Raw genomic sequence first — 19534 nt, forward strand, 5'->3', positions numbered from 1 at the left:
ACGTAATCAAGTTTTTGAAGGGGATTTGCGATTAAATTTGAGCTCGTGTGTTTGCAAAGTTCACCGGAAAGAGGGTACCAAAGTGATGCCCCTCCCCCCCGCTCCATACTTGAGGGTGGAGCTTTGCAAAAGGACTAAAAAACACCAGTTGGCCTCTTGCACAAATGCACACCACTAAACTGCTCGAAGTGAGTTCCTTATGGCAGCTGGCCAAAGTTTTCAGTCATCACCTCTAATATTTCTTTGTATTTCATCACCCAAGGCACCCAATGTGGACACTGATCAAATGATGTCACATCACATTGATCATAACTAGAACAATGTCGTTTGTAAAATAAACAACTTAATCAAAAAAATAAAAGTCTAAGCTTAAGTATTTAAAATTCATTACACTCAAGTACTGGGTAAAGGCAGCATGAATATCCAATTGACAGAAATGTAAAATAGAAAGGTTAACTAAACTAAAACTAACATGTATATAGATATATTTAATAAAAAAATATATATATATATATATATGGGAAACAAATACAGTATTGGTGGTCAGCACATGATTAACACATATTATGTTCATTGAAGACTCCAAATAGTCCTTGGTGTAAATTTGAGTGCCAACGATATTGTTCTTTTGTGCCCTGTAATTGGATGGCACCCAGTCCTAGGTGTACCACGCCTCTCGCTTGAAGTCAACTGGGATCTGCTCCAGCTCAGTTGTTTACAATGATAAACCAGCACAAAAGGCTCATGCATGCAGAGATTACATAGACCACTATGGCTGGGTACGAGCAAGAACCTGACATTTTGAGTCCTAAACAAGGAAAGTCAAAGTGTGAGAAAAGCTGAGGTTTGCCTAATATAGCGCAGGTGATGTCACCCATCGTGTTTACCTGCTTTTATTTGAAGCATGCTGCCATTATAGCTACCATGTTTTCTTCTTGGCATTTATGAAGCCCATTTTAGGAGTATTTGGTCAATATACATTCCGAGCATAAGTATATTGGTTGCCTTGACTGGCACCTTGAACTTTTGTTAAAAAAAACAACAACAAAAAACTTTTGGTATCGGATCAGGACTCTGTATCGGCAGATTCTCAAAATCAGGTGCCTCAGACTCAAGTGCAAAAATATGCAATCAGGACATCCCTAACAAGGACTCAAATGCATGTACTTTTGCTAGTGCACAGTCTAAAAAAATAGAATCGGTGGGTCCATAATAATCAAAGGTAGGGGCAATTTGTGCACATTTGATATTATGGTGAAGTGATTATACATTCATACTTTTCACAGTCATATTGGCCATTTGAGGGATACCATTTTTACAATGCGGCCTCTGACAGTAATTGATATCACATCCCTGCTTAATACATAACGTTCTGACTTCAATCTAAAGGGTGAAAACTGATCGCTTTGAGATGAGAGTGAACATATTTGATACACAGCGTCACTTGTGTTCATGGCTTCCAAGTGAAACATTAGCCTGATTTTAATGTTTCAATTTTATAGACTGGCCTGGGTGAACACAGAGACACTGGTTGCACTGCAAACCTGAAGAGGACCAGTCCCACACACTGCCCGGGCACAAATGGGCAAACACCAGGCAGCTTCATACACTTGGACATCAGGAGTCAAGAGAGACAGACGGAAATGCCCATCAGCTTCATGCCAGCACAAGGACAGAATGTACCACAGATGGAAAAACAGCCGCTTCCTTCCTCTCATATCCCTGTCCCCAGAAACAGGTAGATACTAAGATGACATCTTTAAAAAACATTGAGAGGTTATTGGTATTTAGAACATTTTGTCTGTCATGTACATTGAGTACACACTCTATAGACAAATCATAGAATTAATCCAATATTTGATGTTTACACCATTCCAGTGTCAAAACATGGCAGTAACGGTTACTTTGCTGAAATATTATAAAGACCAGGGTCAACCAGGGTTGCAGTCACACTCAGGAGATAGCACACCGGCACTGCATCGTTCCTATTTTTGGTGGCTATCGGTGATTAGTCAACATGCAAAATTATTGTTTGAACAGCCATAATGACTACTCATACATTCGTGTCATGGTGGCACCGAATTTACCAAATGTGTTGGCATATATCAATCACTCAAACAAACCTTTATTTATATTGCATAACGATACGCTTTACATAATAAAACAGATGATTATTAAGAACTATACACCTTACAAACAATGTGTATGCTTTAAGGACACTCTTGCCAGCATCCTCCTTTTGTTCCTCAAACTGTATACCCATACCGAGGTCTACGTGAGTGCAAAATTTGCGCATTTAGCAAGTGAGCACTCTGGACAGGCGGACTATAAGCTGGAGACCGGGGCATCCGCGCAAGTGAACGACTCAGAGAGCTTACTGTATTTAAAGGGACTGTGCAGTCGAAGTCAACATAAAAAAATATTTGATTGGGCCAAAGAAAAGAACATTTTTAAATGATAATGCTAAATTTGAATTAATAAAAAGATTGCTAAGTGCTGGTTTCAGATGCAGGCATGTCTGCTGACTTTGCTCATGCAACACTCCACAACTAGGTCCGCGTCTGTCCGTGAGTGGCTTGTTTCCTATGTCTACACAACTCACCTACCACGCCAGCCGGGCTTTGTGAGTATGTACGTTGTGTCAAGTATTTTCCTCGCCTCCCCATTTTCGACACTACTCTCGTTCTTGAGGAAAATCATCTGCTGCAGACGTCAACCCTGCAGCTATGCTCTATAAAGTGGAGCAAACTTCATCTTCTCTAATGTCCACATTTTACATGTATGTTTACTGTACATATAGCTACTACCATCGAGAGATGAGGAATTCAGCGGGCCATTGGTGGAATTGTTACCACCAGAACACACCTACTTTGGGTTAGTGGTGCAAAACCCAAAGCTTGCCCCACGGTGCTGTGTTATGGATCGATGCCGGCCAGCTACACTTTGTGCAATATTGCAACATCAAACACATAAAACAGTGAGGAATGATGTATTTGGGGATCAGGGTCTATAACTTGTTGGCCAAGCTTGATGCTGAAATAAGTTGAAATTGTGCTGAAAAGCCACTGACAGCGCTTAGCTTTTATATAGCAGGAGAGGCAGGCCAGAAAGAAGAGTTCAAAATAAACCTGATGAGTGAGGAGAAGAAAAAGAATTGTGCTAATAGTCTCTTGCTCGTGGCTTGTTTAACTCAGCACTTCACCGCTAAATTGCTCTCAGCCTCTGCACATCTTCAAAGTACATTTTTCATGTATTTAGAAACACATTTTTACTCGCGTTATTGGAATATTCTGTTTTTATTCATTCATTCATTCATTTTCAATGCCGCTTTTTCCTCACGAGGATTTAGGTAAAATATTTGTGACTGAAACTGACAACATACAGTGACTTCCTGACCAAGAATTTTCCGAAATTTTCACAAGATCAGGACTGTACATTCAAGCAAATTAGTGTAAGTAGTGATGCACGATAATGCATTTTTCAGCCGATACCGATAACCGATAATTTTCTCCTCGTTCCAACCGATAATGTCAAGCCGATAATTCTAATAAAAGATTTATGTAAAATTTTAAAGTATACACAAAAAAAAATATTACTGTGCAATAATATAATTTATTGCTCTGTTTTTTCAATGTATGAACAAGTGTTCAATTCCAACATTTAAATAATGACAGATTGTCTGACATTGTGTAATGGTAAACTTTTGGCAACAATTACTTACAGAGTAAATACCCAAGTTGCACAAAAATACCTTTAAAAGTAAGCCATTCCTAACATATATAGCATTAATACAATGCAAAACACAACTCCTTAAAACTAGTCAGTTTTAATGTAAATCTATTGGAAATAAGTGAAATTATCTGCCAGCGCTTCAAGTGTATTTCTCTCAGATTTCTTAGAAGAAAAATAGCTAGCTGAAAATAATCTTAACAGCCTTATTTTAAGCAATGCATTATTATACTTAATCCTAAAAAAAAAAAAAAAAAAACTTGGAAGAAGAAAAGATTTTGAATAATATTTGTGGCTACAGAATATTATTGTTATTTCATTACAACAGGAATGTGCATATTTAAATTGATAAGTGTTAATAAGTGCCAATAAGTTTTGATTATCTACTGTGACTGTAATTGAGCAGACAAATAAGTTAAATTAATTTGAAAAGTGATTGCTAATGTTATATGCTTTGTTGCACACTGTGAAAATGATTAACTCAAAAGAGCGAGATGTCATGTACCCATTCTGCAGCGCTTTGTTTACTTTTGCGGCACTCACGACATTTGCTTTACAGCAGCTAAACTGATACACGGCAGTACGATTTGGATGGAGTTGGAGCTCGCATCTCCGTGCGTGTTGTTTTGTGCCTGAGTTTTGTTAAGCCGAAAATAAAGGCAGCGTTACAAAGTCATCTGACCGCTCGTCATTTTATATACTGAATGCATTATTGACTGGCTGACTTCGTTTTCTCCATGTTTAAATTATCATCTAACCACTGTGCCGTCATGATAAGCTTGCTTATTGGACATCACTTTTACAAATGTCCGTGGTGAAAATGTGATTGGCATGTTTTTCATGAAGAATGGTGGTCGTGTAAACTGCATTATTTTTTTATCCAGGGCTTTGGCTCTCGGGTCATTTCGGTAAAAAAAAAAAAAAACGTGTCTCTTCTCGGCGGCGGCTACGTTCGTACCAGATAATCCGCCCGCACTGGCCGGTTCGCCGCGGCGTATTCGGGGCCTGGCTCTGCTCGCACACCGTGGGGAACACTCGAGAAACCGGGGTGTTCGCCGGAGGTCCTGAAGTCGGGAAACCGGGCTCGGCGGGGTGGCGGCGGCCTGCCGGACAGGCCAGAGTGGCGGGCTCCGTCGGAAGACGGCTACCTGCAGACTATCGGTCTCCAGTCGTGCCGGTGTTTAGCCTTAGATGCGAGTTTACCACCCTCCTTGGGCTGCTTTCCCAAACAACCTGACTCTGTAATGTCACAAGCCCCGTAGTTTAGCTTGTGTTTACAATAGCTTTAGCATTCCCGCTAGCAACAGCCTTGTATTCGTTCCAAAAATCTTCGTGATGCAGTTTTAAATGGATGCTGGGTTAGTGGTTTTGAATGAGGACGCTTTCTTTCGACCTCGTGGAACTTCTGCGGTACATGTTTCGCAGATGGCGAGAGCGTCGTTTTATTAGTAACAGCCGCCATAATATTCAACTATTTCTTGTCGTGTAACTCCGCCTCCTCAACCCCTCCTCCCTCAGGGGCTTCAGAGAGGGGAGGTTTTGAGGAGGCGGCGTGCTGAATTCTTCGGTTGTGCACATTTGGAGGCTAAATCAAGTATATAATTATTGGATTGCATTATCGGTTGAATTTTTTCATTATCTGGATTATCTGTGTGACGTCATAATTGCCATTATCGGCCGATAATTATCGGCGACCGATATTATCGTGTATCTTTAAGTGTAAGGTCGACAAGTCTCCTTCAGCTAGTATAGCGTTTCTTTATGGTAGTACTTTGCTCAATAGTGTGTTTTGCTACAATCATGTCTAATCCTGCTTTATTCCCAATAACTCTCCAAAGTTCCTCATTGAGCGACTCAATCTTGCCTGATCTCAATAATATCAGAAGCTGTGCAAAATGGATTTGTGGAATCAAGAAACTTTAGACTCACTAGTCGAGCTGTGCGACCAAGCATACAATAACTGACAGGTTTGATATATGTTGGCCTCCGGCTACAGGCACCATGACAGTGGTTTTGCCATGAATGGTAGGCTACGCCAGTCAACTGACCTTGTTTGCGGTACAAAAATGGCATATAAAAATGGATTGTAGGTTTAGTAATGACAAACAAATATAAAGTTTTAATTTAGTTTTTAAGAGCCACGTGATGGACGTCTATCATTGTCATTGGCACTGAAAGAGTTAACATCCCTTGGCCAACCCCTCCCCATTGACCATCTTTATTGACAACGCATGCTCACTCCATTTGTATGGTAAGAAAATGAGTGTGGTTATATGTCGATGCATTCAGTTTTAGGTTTCACATGGCCTGGCTTCTTGTGGCTGTTGTGTCACATATTTATTTTAGCACATGCATTTGTATGCGGGACAGGGTGTAATTTATCCTTGGCTCAGCTTCCATGCGCTCAGAGTTTTGCACAAAACAAGCAATAAGCAAGCCGTGTGTGCTGATAAGTGATTATGTAACAGTGAGTGAGCACTGGGAGAGGCTGCAGGCTGGGCCGAAGCACTCTTTTCTTTTGCACTATCGTTACTGGCTGGGCCTCTCTTTAAAACTGTGTTTATACTTTAGCTGAGAAAAACCTACAGAGAAGGAACTGTGCAATGTGATTGCAAGGTATTTAATAAGGTTTAGTGGTTTTTTATTTGTCTGTAAAATATAACGGCTATCTTCAAACCAGATTAAGAACGGCCAACTTTGATAGCAGGCGTGGTGTACACTTTTTCCTTCCCTCTTCATCTGAAGAACGTCATGTGCTTCTTCTCTTTTGTGTTTGGCAAGTCTTGACATGTTTTTAGCCTGCTTCTCTGTGTGCATATATGTCAATTCACGCCGCAGCTCTCTGATCCTCAGTAGATTCAAAGTATTTGGTGAGCGTGTCACATTCATTTCACAGTTGTGGGTAAACAAACACTACACAGCCACCAAATGTGGTTGCACAACCTGAGGTAACAGCTTGGTTATAATAGCAGGGCTGGTTTTGTTGCTCCATTAACCTGGAGCATGAACCCTACTTTTCTCACTGTCTTTTGTCCTGGCACTGAGAAGCTTTCCTCGCTGTCACCATAGAAATACCTTTGTTACTTGGGTTGCTTTGTACTTACCTTTTAGTGTTAAAATGATTTTCCATTAAGTTTTAATAGATTACCAAATAATGAAATCATTATGTTTACTACAGTGGCACGTTTGAATCATTGTGAAAGTCTTAGTTTTTTTCTTCATTAGTGTAATAAACTGCACTCCAGTAGGCATGGCATTTACATTCAATTCAACGGAGAAAGTTGAGCCCAGTGTTGTTTTGGGCAGCCCTTTTAATTTTTGTCTTTTCGACAAAAATACTTAATTAGTATTAATTATACTTAAGTCATTTCAAAATGTGTTTGTCTTCGTCTAGTGTAGGCAACAAAAACTCAGACAAATTTTGTGTAGTTTTAGTCGACAATTATTCAAAATGTTTTCGTCTGTAAAATTCAAAAGTTTTAGTCCGAAAAATAAATACGTTTCCAACAATTTCGAATGAACATTGATAGGTGAGCAAATGATTTTAGCGTCTACCAGGACATCGCCATCTCCGTGAGGATAATACACACTCAGCAGGAAAGCAGTGCATTATTTTCAATTATTTAAACCCACATGGACGCCACGGACTGTATGTAAAAAAAAAATAATAAAAAAATAAAAAAAGTAGTACAAGAGTTCAAGACGACGCTTGCTATGCTAAATACTAATGCGAACGCTATGCTTAAGCTACAACTTACATTTAGTGTGTGGTAAGGGTGTAACGGTACATGTATTTGTATTGAACCGTTTTTGTACTTGGTGCTCGGTTCGGAACGGAGGCGTACCGAACGAGTTTCTGACATAATGTAACCCTTACTTTTCGAGGCTGTGAGTCGATTGGGTCAGTTTCTTTGTGTAGATTATATTTACTCCGTCTTCTCTAATGAGGACCAACACGGTACGACAGTATAACCCAGAAATGTCAACGGCGCGACAACGTGGCCGCCGTGAGAACGCAGTGAAACGCGGGCGTTCAAGTCAATCAGCCAATGCACACCAGTCGCAGTGCGGCCGCGTGTTAGATGCGTCCCAGAAGCGGCTCAACATGACGCACGCGAAAAGAACGGCAGTGTTTATTATTTGACGAGAGACACGACCCTCCTGCGTCAATGCTACTACCGGTAGCTCGGATCGGGCAGACCGGAAGTCACTCGTGTAAAAATACGGTTGATCCGATAGATTTTCAAACTAATATGCAATCGTAACTAGGCATGTGCCGGTATGAGATTTTGACGGTACGATAATCGGGAGCAAAAATACCACGGTTTTACGGTATCACGGTATTACAATTATAGCTCCAAAATGTGTAATTTTAAGAGGTATGGGTTAAAAAAAAAAAAACAAAAACAAACTTTTTTTCAGGATTTTTTTTTTTTTCCCAGAAAATATTTGCAAATTGGAACATGAATATTATGTTAAAATAAATAAACAAACAAAAAAAAATATTTTAAATAAAATCAAAATAAATAGAACTCATAGACTACCCACAGCCACAGCTCAGGTTGCTCAAGATTGGAGCAAGAACTAAATTAATTGCTATAAAAAGTTATAACACTTCTAAATAAAATTGAAAAATATTGACTGTACTATTTTTTTTTTTTTTTTTTTTAGGGGGCAAAAGCTCAAGTGAAGTTTTGCCATTTGTGTTAAAAAGAAGCAGAATTCATAAGTTAATAAGTTAAAAATGGATAGGTTAGTTAAAATGTGAATGTTGTTGTGTAAAGGTTGCAAGGTTTCATCTAAAAATACTAGGAGTGAGACCTCTGCTTGTCCAGCGGGCGTACATTTGTGCTTAGGGCAAGATCATCTGTCGCTAGGCATGTGCCGGTATGAGATTTTCACGGTACGATAACCGTGAGCAAAAATACCGCGGTATCACGGTATTGCAATTATAGCTCCAAAATTTTGAGATGTATGGGTTTAAAAAAAAAAAAAAATTCCATTGAACAGGATTTTTTTTCAAAACATATTTGTAAATTGGAACATGAATATAATGTGAAAATAAATAAATTAACACAAAATAACAAATATTTTATATAAAATTAAAATAAATAGAACCTAGACTATACCCACAGTCACAGCTCAAGTTGCTCAATATTAGAGTAAGAACAAAATAATTGCTATAAAAAGTAAAAAGACTTCTAAATAAAATTAAAAATATATACTGTATGACTTTTTTTGAGGGGGGAAGCTCAAGTGAAGTTTCGCCATTTTCAGCCACCGTGTCAACTCTAGTCTACATGATGCCATGCCTTTGTGTTAAAAAGAACAAAGAATTCATAAGTTAATAAGTTAGTTAAAAATGTATAAGTTAGTTTTATAAATGTTAAAATGTAAATATTGTTGAGGAAAGGTTTCATCTAAAAAAAAAAGTGAGGAGTGAGACCTCCTTTCTCAATTAGCGATCTTTGACGCGATTCTTTTTCTTTCCCCCCTTCATTCAAGCTTGTCTCTCTCTCTCAGCGGCTGTGAGACATAAAATCTCGACGAAGCTGCTCTCCCAGCTTAGCCTAGGTTAACATTCGTCTTTGTAAGTTTTAGTTAGTTTGTATATTGAATTTGAAATGAAAATGTGTGTTTTGTTTTTGGCGAACTTTTTAATGGTGCTACTGCTATCCTGTTGAACCTAATCACACGTGGAAAAATACAATTGTACAACGTTTTAAATGTATTCATTTGTATATTTCACCACGATTTGAGAGCTCAATAAATTGAAGAAAAGTATGCCTTGTGTTTGGAGGATTAGTTTTTGGATTTGCTGGCTATTTAGCAGAATAGCGTCACTGATACTCACGGCAACAAACGGGAAGGGGTGAGCGCTGCCGCACCAAGCCACTTCGGCTGCATTTTGGCACATGAAAAATAGCGAATACCGTACTAAGGTATAACGGAAAATTTTAGTGGTTTTGAAACCGCGACGTTTTCACACCACGGTAAACCGTGAAACCGGTAACCGGCACATGTCTAATCGTAACCCCCTTTTTGAGTCCATCAGATCTCTTGAGTGGTAGATCGGGGCACAGTTGACTTGTCTTTGTTGATTTACTGCTGTCTTCTCTGCTATAATAATAACCAACACGGCCCTGTCTTCAATACAAAACCCTCCTACCACAACAAAACAAGTAGGAACTAATATTCACATAGGAACAAAAGTTATACAACATAAAATATACAATATAAATGAATACTACATCACATTAGTAAAACATAAACACATAATAAAATAAATAATAGCCCATTTAAATAAAATAAATTGAAATGAGCTAAAACACCTATAATTAAATAATAATAATACACAGATCCTGCTTACACGATTAAATGTATTAATTTCTATGTGGCGCTTTAACTTGAGAAAATCCACCAATAAAGCTTTTGAAAACCGTTTATAATAAGAAAAAAAAAAGATTCATTGAAGCATTTCATTTGTAAAATACATGTTAAAATCTTTGTCATTGGGATTGCGTTTCTCTTTAGCACAGGACTTTTAACATTTATAAAACTAACTTATACATTTTTAACTAACTTATTAACTTATGAATTCTTTGTTCTTTTTAACACAAAGGCATGACATCATGTAGAAGAGAGTTGACACAGTGGCTGAAAATGGCGAAACTTCAGCTTCTCCCCTCAAAAAAAGTCATACAGTATATATTTTTAATTTTATTTAGAAGTGTTCTTACTTTTTTATAGCAATTATTTTGTTCTTGCTCTATTATTGAGCAACTTGAGCTCTGGCTGTGGGTATAGTCTAGGTTCTATTTATTTTAATTTTATATAAAATATTTGTTATTTTTTGTTAATTTATTTATTTTCACATTAATTTATTTTCACATTATATTCATGTTCCAATTTGCAAATATGTTCTGAAAAAAAAAACCTGTTCAATGGAAAAAACGTTTTTTTTTTTTTTTTAAAACCCATACATCTCAAAATTTTGGAGCTATAATTGCAATACCGTGATACCGTGAAACCACGGTATTTTTGCTCACGGTTATCGTACCGTCAAAATCTCATACCGGCACATGCCTACCCAGGACACGTCATTGTCATGGAAAAATTGTTTGTCGACACTGGTTAAGACTCGAATTTCAAGACACCTCTGTATATACAGTGGTTTTCCGAATACAGTGTCAATGTTCTGCGTGTGCATGCATGCGTTTGTGTGTGTATTGGGTGTGACTCATTCCACATGAGCTATTTGGATCATGTCAACAAAACATGTATTAACTGTTTTTGTATGAGCAAGTAATTCAGCCATTGTGTTCTAAGATTAGAGTTGTTTAAAGATACCTAACATGAAAGCTGCAGCTAATCTTTTACAAAGGCTGCTCTTATTTGTACTTACATTAACTGTTTTCCTAGCGTTCAGCTTTATGTCTAAGTTCACTCCTTGTCATGTCAGTTTGCAAGTGCTGCAAAGTAGGCCACTGTTTCTCAAACATGCCAAGGCAGCGATCCTGAGCGTAAGGAGTAGGAGGAACCAGTATAGTCATTCATCAATCATCAATCGAGCTTATTATATTCACCACAATAGGATCTACTTTTTATACATACAACAGCTATTAAAATATACTAGTATATCTGTTGTGAATGTTGCACTCTATACAATTTAAATCTGTTGCAAGTTGCTAGTGATGAGAGAAACAAATCTTTAAGCATGTATTTTTTTATAACACTACTGTTAAATTTAGATGTTTTTAATGCCTTTATGTAAAGTGTGTGTATTGCCTAATATCAAAGCCCTTTCCACCATAACGTTAAGAAAAATTATCTACTACAGTATATCTACAAAATCTAAAACTATGTCACAAGGTTATCCCAGCTGCCCACTTGCCACATTGCCAGTGGAAAATTGAAACAACCTGCAGAGAGTAAAATATTTTTCCATTCTCGCTATCTTGGTGAAGAGCAAATTTCATAGGTGGTAGTCACCCCGTGTCAAAAGCATCGGTCAAAAGCCCCCACTTTAAGGGCTGTCTGTATAAACACATTGTACTCCGGTCGTATCACACATAGTATAAACAACTGCGGTATAAAGAAAACAACACCTGCCAATCCAGTCCATATTGCTTACCATATTTTCGGACTGTGAGTCGCAGTTTTTTTCATAGTTTAGCTGGGGGTGCGACTCATACTCTGAAGCGACTTATGTGTGAAATTATTAACACATTATTATATCATTTCACATGTTACTTTGGTGTTTTGGGGTGGCACTGATGGTTTGGTAAACTTATTTGCATGTTCTTTTTGCTATAGTTATCTGAATAACTCTTTACAGCTATGTTACGTTAACATACCGGCAACGTTCGAATTTCGTTGTTCATCCATTATGTAACATTATCATACTGTAAACTTATTTAGCATGTTGTTCTCTATTGTATTTTTATTTTAAATTGCCTTTCAAGATGACATATCTGTTCTATGTGTTGGATTTTATCAAGTAAATTTCCCCCCAAAATGCGACGTATACTCCGGAGCGACTTATATATGTTTTTTTCCTCTTCGTTGGGCATTTTATGGCTGGTGCGACTTATACTCAGGTGTGACTTATAGTCCGAAAAATACGGTACGTATGTCAGTGGAGGGAAATCTAGTGAGAGTCAGCATTGCAGAAACACAAATGAAATGTATGAAAGAAAAATATATTTCGACACACTCCGGGCCCTTTAATGGTGCAAAATAGACTGAGTTTTGCCCCCCGTCTTTGTCCAAAAAAGTAAAGCAGAATGTACCGGCGAAATCATTCAATAGTTGTGACACATCTCGTCAGATAAAACGTTGCAAAATAAGGAGGAGAAAAGATGCTTTATTTATTCATTTATTTATTTATTTTTGAAAAGTGTGTTAAATGCAGGGAAACCAAACGTGTCAAGGTGATCAAGGATCCCAAAGAAAGTCTGTTTCAAAAACACTAAGATACTGAAGACCACACTAAGATACTGAAGACCACAAATATTTTTAAGCATCCAACTTAATTTTGAAAATTGCTTCAATGCTATCATGACCAACACCATTAAACAGATAGGAATCAATGGGCGGATTGTTATCAGGACAGGAACAAAGGTAAAACGGTCAATAATTTCCTAAGTATTAAACAATGAATTACGCGTTATATACAGAATAATTTTAAGGATTTTTAAATGACTTTCTAATGCGTGGATATTAACTACTGAAATTACAGGATTAAATAATTAAACTATTTATTTAACCAAACAAGCAAACGCCAAGACATAACAATGTAGTAATTTTGACAACAAATGATGACAAATAAGTGGAGATCCACTATACACATATAATAATGCCAAGTTTTGAGTTAACATTGCTAATTAGCGAATTGAACACCTCATGTTCAATTCGCCTCCAGTATTATTCATGGTTCAGTTCAACAATTAATATTTTGGGTGTTTTTTGTCAACACATGGTAAACATTGTCCATATTCACAAATTTTGCCAAAATCCAACATGTACACAGACAGCCATATTTATTGTCGTACAATTGTGAAAGTATGAGGCAGTTAAGTGGTTCGGTAATGATGATTTACTGTGGGCAACTATACTCAAATTTGGCTGGAAGAGTATACTGTTCAGCCACATTGGCCAAGAGGTTTCATGACCCAATGCTCCCTCTGCTATCCTGCTCTCTCTTTTTGTATCCAGTAGCTATCAGGAAAAAAAGAGAAACTCTGCTGGTTTAAAAAAATTTTTTTTTTTTAAATTTATTATTATTTTTTTTTTTTTACAACCTTTGTGTGAGGGCCATTATTTGCTACATTGTTTCCCCAGGTTACATTGGTAATAATCATTCTCTTAGTTAAAGGGACAGTTTTAAAACATCTCGTCAGTCACACCTTATGGCTCCGATTGTTTGCCCTTCGGTTCATTGTGTTCCCGAAAATTAAATTCGAGGTACAACACGAGGCCAAAGAAGGATGATATTTTTTCCACAGACAAGTTGATTGATTTCTACCAACATGTTAATAAAGAGAGTTTTGATTCTTTTTTTTTAACAACAAATACTGTATCTCTATTAGAGGGATCGACAACACTTGATCATGAGCATCCCATTGGAAAAAACTCTTAATATAAAGGACAGAATTTCCTTTTTCCAATGTGTAATAGTGGAGAAAAACGTGAATAAAAGCCAGCATATCCCAGACGACGTTTTTAAATGCCAGTACTATGATAGCCAATAAAATACGCTTATCTCATATAGCCCCGAGTACTCGTCATGCATTGGCTACCCACTGTGCTTTGCACGGCCATTAGAGAAACAAGCTTTAATGGACTCAGGCCAGGAAGTGAAGCGGGCCTCATCCGAGTCTCAGACAGAGAAAAGAGAAAGACAGCAACCGATTGAACAGGTACAGAACCTGAAAAAAAAAAGTGTGTGCCTATTTTCTTAGCTACCTTTTACGGTATCTGTTTTTGAGTCTAACATAGTTTATTTGCTGTACACCCGTAGCGTGACACACAATGACCGCACGTGTAAGTGGTGTTATATTTTTGTGTTTAAAGATTATTTTTTTCTATTATCGTAGCTGTAAAAGATACAGGATTTGCATATACAGTTTTGTTCGACTGTTTGCCCTAATGCTCTGTCGGTTTATTCATTTTAGGCATATGCTGCATTTGTATGTTTTTTGTATATTCCAAATTTTATCTGATGTCTTTGACAATGAGCATCTCGATTGTCAAAGGTGATGAATATTCTGAATGAGAAAAAAACAACCACGAAAACCTCCACTCGTGACGAAATGCAATCAAACCAAATCAATGAATGGATGACATAATGAAACAGTCTTTCAGGTCACTCTTGCTTAGCAAATCTCCTAGTATTTGCGTAATTGTGAAAGGGAAAACGTGCACATTAGCTTATTGTTGTTGTACAATTCTCTGTAACTTTGTATTGAATTTTAACAGAAATGCATCAAAGCAAATGAAAGATGACTTTTACTCCCACCTGTCACATCAACCCTTAGTCTCTGCGTCTTCTCCATTCTTTCTCTAATTAGTCTTTCAGTCACTCACCAAAATGCACAGCCTGTTATGCATGTCAATACTCATCAGTGTAGGATCCAGCCCTGTGATAAGGAAACAAAGCAGACTTTTCTATAAAGGAAAAAGGGCTCTGGCAAAATTAAGCGTGGACTGGGCAGTTTGTTTTGTATTTAAAGGGTTGGCTTTCTTATCTGGCTTTGCTCAGGTACACTGTCACCACAGCATAGTCCATAGAAAGCACTGGCTTGACGTGAACACAACTATAGGACAAGCAATGACAGTGAGGCGAGAGGGATAGCATGAAATAGGTACCTCTGGCTCTGACATAATTATAGTTCAAGGCTTTGACTAAGGCAAGCAAAAATCACCATAAGAGTTTTGAGCCAGGCTGTCTGGAGGTTGACACGCCTCAAATCTCTTCCTCCTCCTCTTTTGACCAACCCATTGCCACCATTCTTCCCCTAAAGGAGATATTACAGCCTGTTGCTCTAGGTCAGAGTCATAAGAACAGCTACCAACCCCCACACTTGCCAGGGCTGTCTAGCCCACACCCTGCGACACACATTTTAGGAGAGCAGACTCTCACATAGAGTATGTAATATACTGTATATGCCATGAAAATGTTACATTTTCTTTGTAATTATTCAAACATTGGAACTCTAAATAAGATATATTTACATAGACTTTCTGTCTGCTGTGCAGAAAACAAGCGGTTAAAGCCTGCATTGACACAGGCAGGGTCGAAAGGTCATTCTTAATGAGTGGAGTCCTGTTGGAGGGGAGGGTCAAACTTGTGTCCCACAAGTAGGTATCTGGCATGTCCAGCTGGTCAGCCTTCGAATTAGTGTCATGTGCTACACTAACAATTCCTAACTGCTGAAGATGGTAGCAGATCCATAAATCATGACTCTCTTTCCATGTACATGGTGTATGCTATCTGCACATAAGTGTTAGAGCATTAGAGTTTTTCAACCATTGTTCCCTGACCTTTAGTTGAGCCGAGACATTTTAATAGGAAAAATCTATAATCAGACAGAGAAATCTCATGAAGTTTAATTTTCTATATATATATATATATATATATATATATATATATATATATATATATATTGACAGGCATTGAATAGTTATTGATTTCAAACTGTGCTGCATTTTAAAAATGTCATATTTTCAAAATCGCAGGTCATCTGACTGAAGTGGCAGTTGTAATTGTCGAGATGTGAATATCTAATGTGAATATGTACATGTGTAAATTACTTATGTGCAAAGCAAGCTCACTAAGAATGGCTGCCAGCAGAGGCAATGCTTTTATTATACATTTACGATAAGAAGACATTTATGAGATTTCCACCCATAACCTCCAGAGAAATTCAGAGTTGTGTTGTTACTTATGTTAAAAGCTTACTCCAGTGATGTCTTGATACCTGTATTATTGCTTGCAACTAGCTCTGGGGGTTAGTGTGTCTATGGATGGTGAAATTACTACATGTATATAGATTTATTATGACATTTAAAAAAAAAAAAAAAAACTTAGTCAACTACCTAATGAGCATGAATAACATCACTTGGTTTCCGCTCTGAAATTATGTTGCAAAGCAGACACCGAATTGGCTGCTCATTTTTTGGAAAATGAGTAGGTTCACTGTCGTACTAAATTTTTTCATTTTACTTACAAAACATTCAATTGCATTTTGTCTTTTTACATTTTACATCAGCATTGTGTAGTTAATGAAAAAAAGTTAGTTACACAAACATTTCAAAGTTCATTTTATAGAGCCCCGATGACCTCTTACAGCCCACAAGGGTGCCTTGGCGTCCCAGTCGGGAGCCACAGTTTTAGGGTCATTTGTTATACTAATGCAGGCCTCCTACTTATGGTAATGCAATAATGTAATGTGGGGATGAGCCGTTTATTATCTGCTGCTACACTGTGTGGAGGAGAAATCAATTTGATATGTCAGGAGAAGAGTAGGAGGAATATTTTCTGCGAACTGTGTGCTGCACCGCCAGAATTCGAGCAAAATATGCATCGATTACATATCACACTTTACATCGTCACAGAGTTGGTGTTTATGGTCCTGTGAGACTGGGGAGAAAAAAAGATCCAGAAGGCAGGAAACATATTCACCCACACTTATGTAATACCCATTTTTTCTCAGCAGCATCGGTTGACATACTAACCAGAATTTATTTTCAGCCTTTCTTACTCCTGACTAACATTTTTCATACTTTGTTATATGAGTATTACTCTTCTCAAAGAATTCTCATCACTCTTATATTTTTTTGCATAAAAGTTAGATATTCCAAATGAATAATACGGTATATACTTTTTCTAAAAGGGTATTTTTAGTTGCAAAGATGACATGAAAGATCCTAATCCAAGCTACTTATGGAGAACATCTCTTTCTTTGTTCTTTCAAACCTTTTGTCCTTTGTGAAATGCCTTTTGTCTGTTCTATATGTCCTTTGCCCCATTTCTCTTAGACTTGAGCGTCCTCCCTCTTTGTTTGCAGGCCAAGCTGGTTAAATCCTACTCAAATCCAAAGTAAATGAAGCTTTCTGAACAATGAAAGTCTCATTCAGAGAACAGTGCATCCTACTCAAAATGAAACCAATGTATTTCAGCCATCATTTCTAGAATTAACCTTTAAGACAGAACTACTCAACATTTGCACTTTTAAAGTTTGTGGTCCAAGTTGCTGTGTGGTTTTGTTCCTTTGGCCTACAAAAATGGAACATGTTGTTAGGCGTATTCATATACATTTTTACTCGGCTGCATTGTGGGCCTCCAAATGTAGTAGTGTGTGACCCTAAGGTGATCCTCCCCTCAAATAATAGGCCCCCAAATTCGATAGGAATCATTTCTTGATTTTTTTTTTTTCCAAAATAAAAAGAGACTGCTACTAAAACTACTTTATTTTTAATATGATGCACAATGTTCTGGAAAAAAAGTAGTAGTAGTCTTCAGTTTCTGTTTATTCTGGAAAGGGAAAAAAAAATCAAGAAATGACACATGTCCAAATTTGGGGCCTGTTTTTATGGGGGTCACCCTGTACAAGTCAGTAGTGCATTTTAAGTTTTTTTTTCTTCATGAGAATGCTTGTAACTTAAATTATTTGTTTTAAAATATTTCTAAATTGATATTGTTTAAACATTTAAAAATCAATAGTATTAGACATTTTCACAAAACATGAAGAAAATATATTTACAAACTCTTAAGTCGGGTCACTTGTATGTTGAAGTAACACTGTAGTCCTTTGCTAGGATTTAATTACAGTGCCTAGGTGTCTTTTGTGTGGGCTAATAAGTGTTTTGCAAGAGGATAAGATAATCACTCAGCAGCTCCACAGGTCATTTTCACTTTCTGACTTCACGTTTGTTTTTCCCCCACACAATCAGTCTGTCATTCTGTGAGCGAGTCATCATTCAACAGCTGCTTGCTAAGAACACTCCTTTCCTTACCCCACAGGGTATTTCATCCACGAATTTGCTATGTAATGCTGACTCAATGTTTGACTCGGATGTACAGTATTTACATGACTGTCATGTCCCACACACAAGCACCACTTTGCACATGTGGATGCTATACACAGTACGTCCTGTGACGTGTATGCACTACATTTGTATATACTGCATGACTCATCTGTCTGGAATGACAGATATTTTAGGGGAGGTGGTTTGTTTTTTTCTTTTACATCCCCCGTGTTTTTTTTTTTTAACTCAATAGTGTGAGCCATGTTGTCTCCTCCCTTTCACTGTATTTTAATGTTTAGATCTTAATATACTGCACGTTGATCTGCAATGCTCCTAAACACCATCTATTCTTGTGATAAACACAAATTTACCATAGAACTCTCAACACAATGGTTTTACTTTTTGATAAAACATTTTACATTATGCATCAAAAGTACATGTTCAATTGCTGTTTAAATTTGACTGCTAGATTCCTTAGGAAAAGATGAATTCAAGAATTATATGGAGGTGTTTGTAAAACACACCGCGCAGAAGGCAAAGTCATGCAAACTTGTGTTAGTACTATTGAACATCTGCTAAACATATAACTACAAACTTCAAAATCCAGCCAGTGCTGAACTCAAAATTTCAAGGAAACGTGTAAAAAAATAAGCACAATGCCAGTGCACAAAGCAGTGAATGTGGTAGACCGAGTGCTACTGACTGCCCAAATAACCTCAGAGGCTCTTTGTAGCTCTTCTTAGGACTTTTCACAATGTGGTAATTGTCCATCGCTTCAAGCCACATCCACCCACTCTTGGTTTTAATCCAGAGATTCAAATATTCACATTTATCTTGTGTTTTTGTTTGTGTACAGTAGAGAGGCGCCACCGCAGCACAGAATAATTCAGGAGGTTCCTCTATCACAAGCCATCTAGACATCTGTTCATAAAGCTGTTATTCTACTAAAATTAGTGATGCACGATAATGCATTTTTCAGCCGATACCGATAACCGAAAATAAGTTTAACTGCCTAATTTTAAGCAATAAATTATTATACCGTAATTTCCCGAATATAAGGCGCACCCGTGTATAACGCGCACCCCAAATTTACTTGTAAAATCTAAGGAAAATTATTATACCCGTGTATAATGCGCACCCTAATTTTAGCACCAATAAATAGAAGAATACAAGAAAACAGAGCTCGTGTACAGATACAGAAATGTTATTTTACTGACTGGTGAAACACTTCACAAGCATAGCACATTGGTGGTTCAAAATATTACCGTAAACT

At 37.4% G+C, this 19534-nt stretch overlaps 1 protein-coding gene across 1 annotated transcript in view; it reads left to right on the forward strand.

Annotated features, from left to right (window-relative positions):
* slc2a4rg (SLC2A4 regulator) overlaps positions 1-19534 on the forward strand; it is an 81028-nt gene that overhangs the window by 633 nt on the left and 60861 nt on the right. The window contains exon 2 of the mRNA XM_057817771.1: positions 1503-1738. Coding sequence (XP_057673754.1) covers positions 1503-1738 — 236 coding nt within the window. The remainder of the gene's footprint in view (positions 1-1502; positions 1739-19534) is intronic.

The sequence above is a fragment of the Corythoichthys intestinalis genome, chromosome 2, assembly GCF_030265065.1.
Source record: "Corythoichthys intestinalis isolate RoL2023-P3 chromosome 2, ASM3026506v1, whole genome shotgun sequence".
NCBI lineage: Eukaryota > Metazoa > Chordata > Actinopteri > Syngnathiformes > Syngnathidae > Corythoichthys > Corythoichthys intestinalis.